Source organism: Oncorhynchus clarkii, chromosome 19 (genome assembly GCF_045791955.1).
Source record: "Oncorhynchus clarkii lewisi isolate Uvic-CL-2024 chromosome 19, UVic_Ocla_1.0, whole genome shotgun sequence".
NCBI lineage: Eukaryota > Metazoa > Chordata > Actinopteri > Salmoniformes > Salmonidae > Oncorhynchus > Oncorhynchus clarkii.
Window position 1 is genome coordinate 6,702,353 of NC_092165.1, and position 13,203 is coordinate 6,715,555.

Genomic DNA, 13,203 nt, shown 5'->3' on the forward strand with positions numbered 1-13,203 from the left:
CCACGGTTTCTGGTTAGGGAATGTTTTAATCGTTGCTATGGGAACGACATCTTCAACGCACGTTCTAATGAACTCGCACACCGAATCAGCGTATTCGTCAATGTTGCTGTCTGACGCAATACGAAACATATCCCAGTCCACGTGATGGAAGCAGTCTTGGAGTGTGGAATCAGCTTGGTCGGACCAGCGTTGGACAGACCTCAGCGTGGGAGCTTCTTGTTTTAGCTTCTGTTTGTAGGCAGGGATCAACAAAATGGAGTCGTGGTCAGCTTTTCTGCCACCCCTATAATGACCCTAAGCATGATGGGATGTTTTAATTGCTTTAATTCTAATCAAAAATGACTGTGGACAAATCAAGGGCCAGTGGTAGATCAAATAGAATTGTATTTGTTACATGCGCCGAATACAACTGGTATTTCCAAGAAATGCTTGCTTACGAGCCCTTCCCAAGGATACAGAGCTTTAAAATTAACAATACAAATAATGAAATGCTTTTATTAAAAATGATAATAAAATAAAACATTTAATAAAATAGTAACAATAGGAATCAAATAGAATACACAAGAATGGAGCTATATACAGGAAGTACCAGATGAATGTGGAGCTATATGTAGGAAGTGCCAGATAAATGTGGAGCTATATACAGGAAGTACCAGATGAATGTGGAGCTATATGTAGGAAGTGCCAGATAAATGTGGAGCTATATACAGGAAGTACCAGATGAATGTGGAGCTATATGTAGGAAGTGCCAGATAAATGTGGAGCTATATACAGGAAGTACCAGATAAATGTGGAGCTATATATAGGAAGTGCCAGATAAATGTGGAGCTATATACAGGAAGTACCAGATAAATGTGGAGCTATATATAGGAAGTGCCAGATAAATGTGGAGCTATATACAGGAAGTGCCAGATAAATGTGGAGCTATATACAGGAAGTACCAGATACATGTGGAGCTATATACAGGAAGTACCAGATACATGTGGAGCTATATACAGGAAGTACCAGATAAATGTGGAGCTATATACAGGAAGTACCAGATAAATGTGGAGCTATATACAGGAAGTACCAGATAAATGTGGAGCTATATACAGGAAGTACCAATACCACCAGATCAATGTGCAGAGATAAGAGGTATTTGAGGTAGATACTTTTAGTCATGTAGTGTATGTGGACACCTGCTCATCGAACATCTCATTCCAAAATTATGGACATTAATATGGAGTTGGTCCACCCTTTGCTGCTATAACAACCTCCACTCTTCTGGGAAGGCTTTCCACTAGATGTTGGAACATTGCTGCGGGGACTTGCTTCCATTCAGCCACAAGAGCATTAGTGAGGTCAGGAACTGAGATTGGCGATTAGGCCTGGCTTGTAGTCAGCGTTCCAATTCATCCCAAAGGTGTCCAATGGGGTTGAGGTCAGGGCTTTGTGCAGGCCAGTCAAGTTCTTCCACACCAATCTTGACAAACCATTTCTGTATGGACCTCGTTTTGTGCACAGGGGGCATTGTCATGCTGAAACAGGAAAGGGCCTTCCCCAAATTGTTGCCACAAAGTTGGAAGCACAGAATCATCTAGAATGTCATTGTATACTCTAGGGTTAAGATTTCCCTTCACTGGAACTTAGGGGCCTAGCTCGAACCATGAAAAACAGCCCCAGACCATTTTTCCTCCTCCACCAAACTTTACAGTTGGCATTAGGCATTAGGGCAGGTAGCGTTCTCCTGGCATCCACCAAACCCAGATATGTCTGTCAGACTGCCAGATGGTGGAGCGTGATTCATCACTCCAGAGAACGCGTTTCCACTGCTACAGAGTCCAATGGCGGCAAGCTTTACACCACTCCAGCCGACGCTTGGCATTGCGCATGGTGATTTTAGGCTTGTTTGCGGCTGCTCGGCCATGGAAATCCATTTCATGAAGCTCCGGAAGAAGAGTTGTTGTGCTGACATTTCTTCCAGGTGTAATTTGGAACTCAGTAGTGAGCGTTGCAAGCGAGGACCAACAATTTTTACATGCTACCCGCTTCAGCACTCGGCGGTCCCGTTCTGTGAGCTTGTTTGGCCTACCACTTTGCGGCTGAGCCGTTGTTGCTCTAGACGTTTCCACTTCAAAATAACAGCACTTACAGTTGACCGGGGAAGCTCTAGCAGGGCAGAAATTTGACAAACTGACTTGTTGGTTTGTCCTATGACGGTGCCACGTTGAAAGAGCAGTCTCTTTCTTCTGGTTGTATATTTTAATGAAGAGTAACAAGTCAATGGATATCCCTATTAGTTTCAAAGAGGGGACCTTACAGCAAAATGAAGGGTGAGATTCTATGTTCTACCTGGAAAAGTCAATAAGTTCCTATAATGATTGTTAATTCATGTATTTGGCTAGAAGAAGAGAAGCTAAAATTCACATTATGGTGATTCAGATCATTATTATGTTGAAGAGGGGAATATAATACATTATTGGAGATTTCGGTTGGTTTAGTATTTACTGTTTTATTCTTTTTGTGTGTGTTTTGTGTGAAGGCCTTGTACTACTAGGGGCCCTCCAGAGAGAGCAGAGTCTAATTCCTCTGGTTTTCTATCTATGAAGAGTGGTGAATCCATGGATTTCCCTCTTCATTTCAAAGGAGCAGACTCTCTACGAAACAAAGGGTGAGATTCTGATGTGCACCTAGTTGTAAATACAGGCCTATGTTGTAATAATGCTGACCTCGTAAAATAAAATATGTGACTTAATGTAAAGCAAAAATACACATCATGATAATGGAAAGTTATCAGATAGTTTTGGGCTCCGGGGGGATCTAGGACACTGCATCTCAGTGCTAGAGCCGTCACTACAGACACCCTGGTTCGATTCCAGACTGTATCAAAACCGGCCGTGATTGGATGTCCCATATGGCGGCGCACAATTGGCATCGTCCGGCTTTGGCCGGTGTAAAAATAAGAATTTGTTCTTAACTGACTTGTTATGATCAGGTGTGTTATATATATGTGTTATATTATCAGGCCATTATGTGTTAAACTGAATGGGTCAGGTTCTTGTGATCAATGATAACTGTTATTTTCCAATTCCCAATCAGTCCAGGAGTGATGGTCTGTGATATCTGCTCTGAGGTCCAAGCTGGGAAGTTCTGTCAGACCTGCAGTGTGTCCTACTGTGAGACCCACATCAGACAACACTATACAATAGCAACACTGCAGATACACACACTGGTGGATGTGACTGGAGACCTGGGGCTGAAACTCTGTCAACATGTCTACAGTCCTCTGGAGGTGTTCTGTAGGACAGACCAGATGATGATCTGTAGTCAGTGTGCAGAGACAAACCACAAAGGACATGATACCATCCTCCTTGAGAAAAAGAAAGCAGGAAGACAGGTAGATCCTGGTTTGTTTTCATTCTCTTCATTGCCTGATGTACAGTGGATGGATAAATAATTGTTTATGTGTCAAGAGAAAAATAACATGTTTCAGAAAAAGGATTGACTTTTTCTTTGGTTTTCACAGCGTAAGAGTTTTGATGGCGACAAACAGAAAATGCTGGCCTCAGATGATGGTAGGTATGGACACAGAATAAACTGACTCAAACAATATTATTTAATTTAAATCTACATTTAAGAGGATACATTTACTAAGATATCAAATGTTGTCCCTTTACTGCTGGGATGAATAATACACCTGTTTATGTAATTTTATTGTCAATTAAGTCTGTTTTTCTCTCTCATTATTCCTTTACCAGTGCTGCCCCCTCCTGGTGACTTCCAGGTCCTGTTGCTGACGTCAGACTCTGTGTCTCTGAGCTGGAGTTCTCCTCAGGGGGTTAAAGGACCCCACAAGTTCAGGGTCATCTGGGATTGTGATGGGGAAACAAGCTCAACAAGAGTGAAAGGCGGGTATCATCTTAAAATAAGCAGTCTCCAACCTGGTGAAAAGTACCAGTTCAGTGTGTCCACAGAGGGAGAAGATGGAAGACAAAGCAGATGGATCTCAGCATCTGTATTCACAGGTAAAGAGTTTGGTTTTAGTCATGTTTTACTGGCATACTTTGTTGTTTTTTATGGATCTTGTTAAAACATTATTTTTGTTCCAGTGGTTCCACCCAGAGACTTAAAGGTAGACAATTTGAAATATACCTCCTTCACTCTCCACTGGACTAAGGCTGAAGGAATGGAGAAAGTTCCACAACGCTTCCTCATATCCTACTGCAGCTCAGCAACAGACCTCCATGCAGAGAATACTGAAGACTGTCACACAACATTCTCAAACCTGCAACCTGGTACTGAGTACACTGTCAGCATCTCAACTGTGCTGAACAATGGGGAAGAGAGTGAACCTGTCTCTACAACCATCTGCACTAGTAAGAGATCTACCTCACCTTGTTACAGCCCATCATCTCTTTACCAGTAACTAGAGAGATATATATTTACCAGTAACTAGAGAGATATATCTTTACCAGTAACTAGAGAGGTATCTCTTTACAAGTAACTAGAGAGGTATCTCTTTACCAGTAACTAGAGAGGTATCTCTTTACCAGTAACTAGAGAGGTATCTCTTTACCAGTAACTAGAGAGATATCTCTTTACCAGTAACTAGAGAGATATCTCTTTACCAGTAGCTAGAACAGACATTTTGTTACATTACAAATCAACTTCTGGTGTGACTTCTATTTTTAATGTATTTCTTCCCAAATCAAAAGCAGTTACAGACATGTTTATTCTTGGACTTATTCTACTTTCTGTACTGTAGTATATTTCTGGAATTAAACTGTAACATTAACAATAATGTATTTTCTCTTAGTACTTCCTGCTCCAGACCAGCTGACTGTTGACTCAGTGGACACCACATCAGCTGCTGTTAGCTGGAACCAGCCACCAGGATTGGACCAAACCCAACATCAGTACCAGATCTCCTACCAGTGTCCAGGGACAGAACCACACATCACTACCACATCTTCACACAGCATCAGTCTCTCTGACCTGCAATGTGGTACTCAGTACTCTGTCACTGTCTGCACTGTGCTGGAAAATGGAAAGAAAAGTCAACTGGTGTCAACAACCCTCACCACAGGTAAGGAAGTACCCAACTTAATTTTATCAGCACTACAGTATAAAACACTTGTTATTGTGGACAGGATTTATAATCACATCATTCTTTTCATTTATATTGAAGTAATAAGGCATGAGAACCTGTGGATTATCATGTGAATAACTCCTGACTAAGGGCTGTTCTTAGGAGGGTATTCATGATCATTCCCAGTTTCGAGAGCCTTATTGCTTTTATAAAATGGCTACCAACATATGAAAATAATCTAATAATAATAATAACATAAAATATTAACTACATGTTTTCATTAAAAATGTACTTTTAATGAGTATCTTAGTTTTATTTCATCCTTTCACCAGATAATATAGTCCAGGTAAAAGACAGTTGTTAGATACCCACTGTGCCTCTTCTTGTAAAGTTTTCATTACGAGCCCCTCAGGTGTGTCTGGTTCTACTGCTGTTGACTTCTTTATCTTCCTGTGGTCCTGCTCACTGATGGCTGCATGGTGCGTTGCCTTGTCCTTCCCCTGTCGCTGCAGTTGCTTAACGATGTCCACGAAGATGTTGTTGGATGTTGAGTCTTTCATTAGACACCTGGAAAGGCTCAGAGGGGAGTTGTTATGTAGCAGTTTAACTGGGTACAGAGACCCGTGTAGCTGCTCAGCCTGAACATTCAACCCTTAATATTCCTCACACTGCCATAAAACTCACCTGAATAGTATTCAACCCTTCTTTTGTAGTTGTCTCAAAAGAGAAAGTTGTTCCCTTTTCACTTAGCCAGAACATGAAACATCTCAGCCCAGTTTGTCTGCTTGACTGTGTTGGTTCATTACGGCTCTTTTCCAGGATGTCCAGGGGGTTATATTGGATCACTATATAGGATCACTCCAACAGGGTATCCTTCTACACTGCAGAATACATTCTGAGTAAGGATCTCAGATTGGTCCCGTGTACCGGGTGGTGATAAGGCTGACCCCCTTACATTACTGCCTGTGAATCAGCGCAGAACCATAGCCTGTCACTCACTGACCGTAGAGAGCGTTTTTATGTCTCTATTTTGGTTTGGTCGGGGTGTGATTTGGGTGGGCAGTCTATGTTCAATGATTTTCTATTTCTATGTGTTTGGCCGGGTGTGGTTCTCAATCAGAGGCAGCTGTCTATCGTTTTCTCTGATTGGGAACCATACTTAGGTACCCTTTTAATAAGCACTAAACGTGTGTGAGGTAGAACGTCCCTTCACGGATAGTGTATGAGACTGAAGCTGATACTGTAGGTCTTGGTATATACTATCATACAGTATTGTGCAGTGTTTACTATAGACAGTAATATTACACTGTCGGCTTCATTTTCCACTACATCCAATGGAATCTCACATCTCAGCTCTATTACAGTCCTTGTGCCCAAGAACACCAAGGTAACTTGCCTGAATAACTACCGACCCGCAGCACTCACGTCTGTAGCCATGAAGTGCTTTGAAAGGCTGGTCATGGCTCACATTAACACCATCATCCCAGAAACCCTAGACCCACTCCAATTTGCATACTGCCCCAACAGATCCACAGATGACAAAATGAACACATATGTGAGAATGCTGTTCATTGACTACAGCTCAGCATTCAACACCATAGCGCCCTGAAAGCTTATCACTAAGCTAAGGATCCTGGGACTAAACACCAACCTCTGCAACTGGATCCTGGACCTCCTGAAGGGCATTCCCCAGGTGGTAAGGGTAGGCAACAGCACATCTGCTACACTGATCCTCAAGACGGGGGCCCCTCAGGGGTGCATGCTCAGTCCCATCCTTTGCTCCCTGTTCACACAAGAATGCGTGGCCAAGAACCACTCCAACACCATCATTAAGTTTGCCGACGACACAACGGTGGTCGGCCTGATCCCCGACAATGACGAGACAGCCTATAGGGAGGAGGTAAGAGACCCGGCAGTGTGGTGCCAGGTCCTTCAAGACAAAGGTGCTGATCATGGATTACAGGAAAGGAGTGTTGAGCACACCCTCATTCACATCAAGTGGGCTGTAGTGGAGCCGGTCGAGAGCTTCAAGTTACTTGGTGTCCACATCGTTAACACACTATTGTTGTCCAAACACATCAAGACAGTCATGAACAGGGAACGACAATGCCTATTCCCCCTCAGGATACTGAAAAGATTTGACATGGTTCCTCAGATCCTCAAATGTCTACAGCTGCACCATCGAGAGCATCCTGACTGGTTGCATCACCGCCTGGTATGAAAACTGCTCGGCATCTGACCGCAAGGCACTACAAAGGGTAGTGCTTTTAGCCCAGTACATCACTGGGGCCAAGCTCCTTGCCATCCATGACCTCTATACCTGGGAATGCCCTAAAAATGGTCAAAGAATCCGGTACCGGAGTGCCAAGTCTAGGTCCAAACAGCCTTACCAACAAGCCATAAGACTGCTAAACAGTTAATCAAATGGCTACCTGGACTATTTACATTGACCCCCCACACACACACTATTTACATTAACCACCCACACACACACTATTTATATTAACCCCCCACACACACACTATTTACATTGACCACCCCCCCTTTTTTTACCCCCTGTATTTAGCCTCATTATTGTTATTTTATTGTGTTACTTTTTTATTATTTATTTTATTTTGTAAATCTTTTCGTAACTCTTCTCTTTCTTAACTGCATTGTTGGTTAAGGAATTGTAACTTAATTATTTCATGGTAAGGTCTACCGACGACACTGTTGTATTCAGAGCATGTGACAAATAACATTTGATTTGATTGTACCTGTGTTTACTATAGTTGTTACACTTTACAGTACAGACAGTAACTATCCTTTAAATAGAAACTGACAGATCTATTACAGTAATGTTTATCCTCACAGTGTATAGCTGGGTTTACCATAGTTTTTGTGTTGTGCTACTTACAGTAGGCTACATACAGTAACTATGCTAGTTCCCTTTGGAAAGTCTCTTTTCAGCTATTACAGTCTTGCACAGTGTAGCTGAGGTTACTTGTTTTCTGTTTTACTTACAGTTAAGAACAAGTTTGAACACTGTTAAAGCTCCCAATTCACCGCTTTATTGACAATGTTTCCATCCAAAACTGAGCTTTGTCATTTCAAACAAACAAACTGAGTGTTCACTTCCCAAAATATACACATTACATCTCACATGACCATTACACACATGACGCATGGTGGGTGTGGAAACAATTCAATTCACTTCAGTGCACAGTCAATCATAATTAATCACAGAGGTACATATGGTCATAAAGGATTATATACATACTAATGGGTTGAAGTTAAAACCTAGGCAACAGTAAAAAGATTATGGAGGAAACCCCCTGCACTTTACAGCCTTATTCTAAAATGGATTAAATCGTTTTTCCCCCTCATCAATCTACACACAGTGATTACAGCCTCAAGTTTTCTTGGGTATGACACTACAATCTTGGCACACCTGTATTTGGGGAGTTTCTCCAATTCTTCTCTGCAGATCCTCTCAAGCTCTGTCAGGTTGGATGGGGAGCATCGCTGCACAGCTGTTTTAAGGTCTCTCCAGAGATGTTTGATCAGGTTCAAGTCAGGGCTCTGGCTGGGCCACTCATGGACATTCCAAGACTTGTTCTTTCTTGCATTGTTTTGGGTTCTAACAAAATGTGTAAAAAATCAAGGGATCTGAATACTTTCCGAAGGCACTTTATACTGAGTGTATAGCCATCAGGAACACCTGCTCTTTCAATGACGGACTGACAAGGTGAATCCTGTTAAATCCACTTCAATCAGTGTAGATGAAGGAGAGACAGGTTAAAGAAGGATTTTTAAGCCTTGAAACGACTGAGACATGGATTGTGTATGTGTGCCATTGAGGGTGAATGGGCAAGACAAAATATGTAAGTGCCTTTGAAAGGGATATGGTAGTAGGTGCCAGGCGTACCGGTGTCAAGAACTGCAAAGTTGTTGGGTTTTTCAATCTCAAAAGTTTTCCTTGTGTATCAAGAATGGTCCACCACCTAAAGGACATCCAGCCGACGGCAGGCCAGTGGTTGAAAAATGGTCATTGATGAAAGAGGACAAAGGAGGCTGACACATTGTGCAGTGCAACAGATGGGCTACAGTTAGTCAACTGACAGTCCAGTACAACTTTGGTGCCCAAAGACCCATAAAAGAATGCTCGTCATACCATGACACGATTGGTGTATGGCATCCAACGACCTTACAGAGTTCCATTTCTTTCAGCAAAAAACAAGAAACTACAGTTGCACTGGGCTAAGGAACTAAAGCATTGGACACTAGAGAGTTTATAAAACATTACCTGGTCTGATGAATCCCAGATCCTGCTGTTTCATGTTGATGAGAGAACTAGGGTACGGAGAAACCCACATGAATACATAAATCCATCGTGCCACGTGTTACCATTACAGGCTGGTGGTGGTGTGATGGTGAGGACTGTGCTTTCATGACACACATTGGGCCCCTTGATAAAAATGGAAGAACGTTTGAATGCCACAGGATATCCGGACATCATTGTCGATCAGGTGCATCCTTTCATGGCAGCAGTGTATCCATCTGCTAATGGATTTGTTCAGCAGGATAATGCCCCATGTCACAAGGCTAGGATTGTCCAGGAATCTTTCCACGGACATGACAGTGAATTCAGCTTATTACAGTGGCCTGCCCAGTCACCAGATCTCAATCCAATGAGATGGAATGAACTATTCAGAGTAGAGATCCACTACCAGCCAACTTGACACAACTGTGGGAAGCATTGGAGTCAGCCTGGGCCAGCATCGCTCTGGAACTCTTTCTACACCTTATAGAGTGTCACCCAATAAATTGAGGTTGTTCTGAGGAAAAAAGTGGGTGCAACTCAGTGTAAACAGCAACACCATGTAGATGTTATAACCATATATTGCTACCACTGTATCATCAAAGGAATTATCTAAGTGAGTTTCAGAGACTCCGATTTCATACTTGAGTAAAAGTAAAGATACTTAATAGAAAATGACTCAAGTAAAAGTGAACGTCACCCTGTAAAATACTACTTGAGTAAAAGTCTAGAAGTATCTGGTTTTAAATGTACTTGAGTACTTTTTCCACCACTGTACTTGAGTAAAAGTGCAAGTAAATACTATACATCAAATTACTTATATTAAGCAAACCAGACGTCACAATTTTATTTTTATTTTCTTTCTTTTCTCAGGGGCACCCTCCAACGCTCAGACATCATTTACATACACAGTATTTGTGTTTAGTGAGTCCGCCACTGCCAGTATATGAATGCTTTCGGTTTCTAGCAAGTTATCTATATAATTAACCTTGTTTCTTAGGCTACATATGTTAATGTGGCTATTTTTAGCACCTTTCTGAGTTGCTTGATAGTTTTTTATTGCTTTACTGGGAGAAGACATCAATCAAATGTATTTATAAAGCCCTTTTTACATCAGCTGATATCACAAAGTGCTGTACAGAAACCCAGCCTAAAACCCCAAACAGCGAACAATGCAGAGGTAGACGCATGGTGGCTAGGAAAAACTCCCTAGAAAGGAACCAGGCTCTTCTGGCTGTGCCGGTGGAGATTATAAGAGTACATGGCCACTAAGGCCAGATCTTTCTCCAAGATGTTCAAATGTTCATAAATGACCAGCAGGGTCAAATAATAATCACAGTGGTTGTAGAGGTTGCAACAGGTAAGTACATCAGGAATAAATGTCACTTGGCATTTAGATGTTGAAATAGCAGCTGAGTGTCACGATTTTCTGTATGAGAAGGAGCGTCGGACCAAAATGCAGCGTGTAGATTGCGATCCATGTTTTAATGAACAAACGTAAAACACGAATCAATACAAACACTCCAAAATAAAGAACGTGATGAACGTAACGAAAACCTAAACAGCCTATCTGGTGAAAACACATAGACAGGAACAATCACCCACAAACACACAGTGAAACCCAGGCTACCTAAATATGGTTCCCAATCAGAGACAATGACGAACACCTGCCTCTGATTGAGAACCATATCAGGCCGAACATAGAACTGGACAAACTAGACATGTAACATAGAATACCCACTCAGATCACACCCTGACCAACCAAAACATAGAAACATACAAAGTAAACTATGGTCAGGGTGTGAGAGTACCCCCCCCCAAGGTGCGGACTCCGGCCGCAAAACCTGAACCTATAGGGGAGGGTCTGGGTGGGCATCTGTCCGCGGTGGCGGCTCTGGCGCTGGACGTGGACCCCACTCCATAATAGTTTTAGTCCACCTCCTTAGCGTCCCTAGATAGGTTACCCTCCTTAAAGACCACTCGGGACAGAGGGGCAGCTCGGGACAGAGGTAGCTCGGGACTGATGGGTAGCTCAGCACTGAGAGGAAGCTCAGCACTGAGAGGAAGCTCAGCACTGAGAGGAAGCCCAGGCAGGTAGTTGGATCTAGCAGATCCTGGCTGACTGGAGAATCTGGAAGAGTCTGGTCGACTGGCAGATCTGGAAGAGTCTGGTCGACTGGCAGATCTGGAAGAGTCTGGTCGACTGGCAGATCTGGAAGAGTCTGGTCGACTGGCAGATCTGGAAGAGTCTGGTCGACTGGCAGATCTGGAAGAGTCTGGTCGACTGGCAGATCTGGAAGAGTCTGGTTGACTGGCAGCTCTGGCTGCTCCATGCTGACTGGCTGCCCCATGCTGACTGGCAGCTCTGGCTGCTCCATGCTGACTGGCTGCTCCATGCTGACTGACAGCTCTGGCTGCTCCATGCTGACTGGCAGCTCTGGCTGCTCCATGCTGACTGGCTGCTCCATGCTGACTGGCTGCTCCATGCTGACTGGCGGCCCTGGCTGCTCCATGCTGACTGGCGGCCCTGGCTGCTCCATGCTGACTGGCGGCCCTGGCTGCTCCATGCTGACTGGCGGCCCTGGCTGCTCCATGCTGACTGGCGGCCCTGGCTGCTCCATGCTGACTGGCGGCCCTGGCTGCTCCATGCTGACTGGCGGCTCTGGCTGCTCCATGCTGACTGGCAGCTCTGGCTGCTCCATGCTGACTGGCTGCTCCATGCTGACTGGCTGCTCTGGCTGCTCCATGCTGACTGGCGGCCCTGGCTGCTCCATGCTGACTGGCGGCCCTGGCTGCTCCATGCTGACTGGCGGCCCTGGCTGCTCCATGCTGACTGGCGGCCCTGGCTGCTCCATGCTGACTGGCGGCTCTGGCTGCTCCATGCTAACTGGCAGCTCTGGCGGCTCCTTGCAGACTGGCAGCTCTGGCGGCTCCTTGCAAACTGGCAGCTCTGGCGGCATCCTGCAGACTGGCAGCTCTGGCGGCTCCTTGCAGACTGGTGGCTCCTTGCAGACTGGCAGCTCCTTGCAGACTGGCAGCTCTATGCAGACTGGCAGCTCTATGCAGACTGGCAGCTCCTTGCAGACTGGCAGCTCCCTGCAGACTGGCAGCTCCTTGCAGACTGGCAGCTCCCTGCAGACTGGCAGCTCCTTGCAGACTGGCAGTTCCGAACAGGCGGGAGACTCCGGCAGCGCTGTAGAGGCGGAAAGCTCTGACAGCGCTGTAGAGGCGGGAGACTCCGACAGCGCTGAAGAGGAGGAAGGCTCTGGCAGCGCTGGACAGGCGAGGCGCACTTTAGGCCTGATGCGTGGTGCTGGCACTGGTGGTACTGGGCCAAGGACACGCACAGGAAGCCTGGTGCGGGGAGCTGCTACCGGAGGGCTGGGGTGTGGAGGTGGTACTGGAAAAACCGGACCGTGCAGGCGCACTGGAGCTCTTGAGCACCGAGCCTGCCCAACCTTACCTGGTTGAATGCTCACGGTCGCCCTGCCAGTGCGGCGAGGTGGAATAGCCCGCACTGGGCTATGCAGGCGAACCGGAGACACCGAGCGCAAGGCTGGTGCCATGTAAGCCGGCCCAAGGAGACGCACTGGGGACCAGCTGCGTAGAGCCGGCTTCATGGCATTAGGCTCGACGCTCAATCTAGCCCGGCCGACACGCGGAGCTGGAATATACTGCACCGGGCTATGCACCCGCACTGGAGACACCGTGCGCACCACTGCATAACACCGTGCCTGTCCGGTCTCTCTAGCCCCCCGGTAAGCACAGGGAGTCTGCCCAGGTCTCCTACCTGGCGTAGCCATACTCCCTGTTAGCCCCCCCCCAATAAATTTTT

General features: G+C 45.2%; 1 protein-coding gene across 2 annotated transcripts in view; it reads left to right on the top strand.

The window, feature by feature from the left end:
- LOC139374653 (up-regulator of cell proliferation-like) overlaps positions 1-13,203 on the top strand; it is a 33,325-nt gene that overhangs the window by 4,902 nt on the left and 15,220 nt on the right. For both annotated transcript variants that reach the window (XM_071115702.1, XM_071115703.1), the window contains exons 3-8: positions 2,522-2,650; positions 3,079-3,376; positions 3,506-3,554; positions 3,738-4,004; positions 4,089-4,355; positions 4,796-5,065. In XM_071115702.1, coding sequence (XP_070971803.1) covers positions 2,522-2,650; positions 3,079-3,376; positions 3,506-3,554; positions 3,738-4,004; positions 4,089-4,355; positions 4,796-5,065 — 1,280 coding nt within the window. The remainder of the gene's footprint in view (positions 1-2,521; positions 2,651-3,078; positions 3,377-3,505; positions 3,555-3,737; positions 4,005-4,088; positions 4,356-4,795; positions 5,066-13,203) is intronic.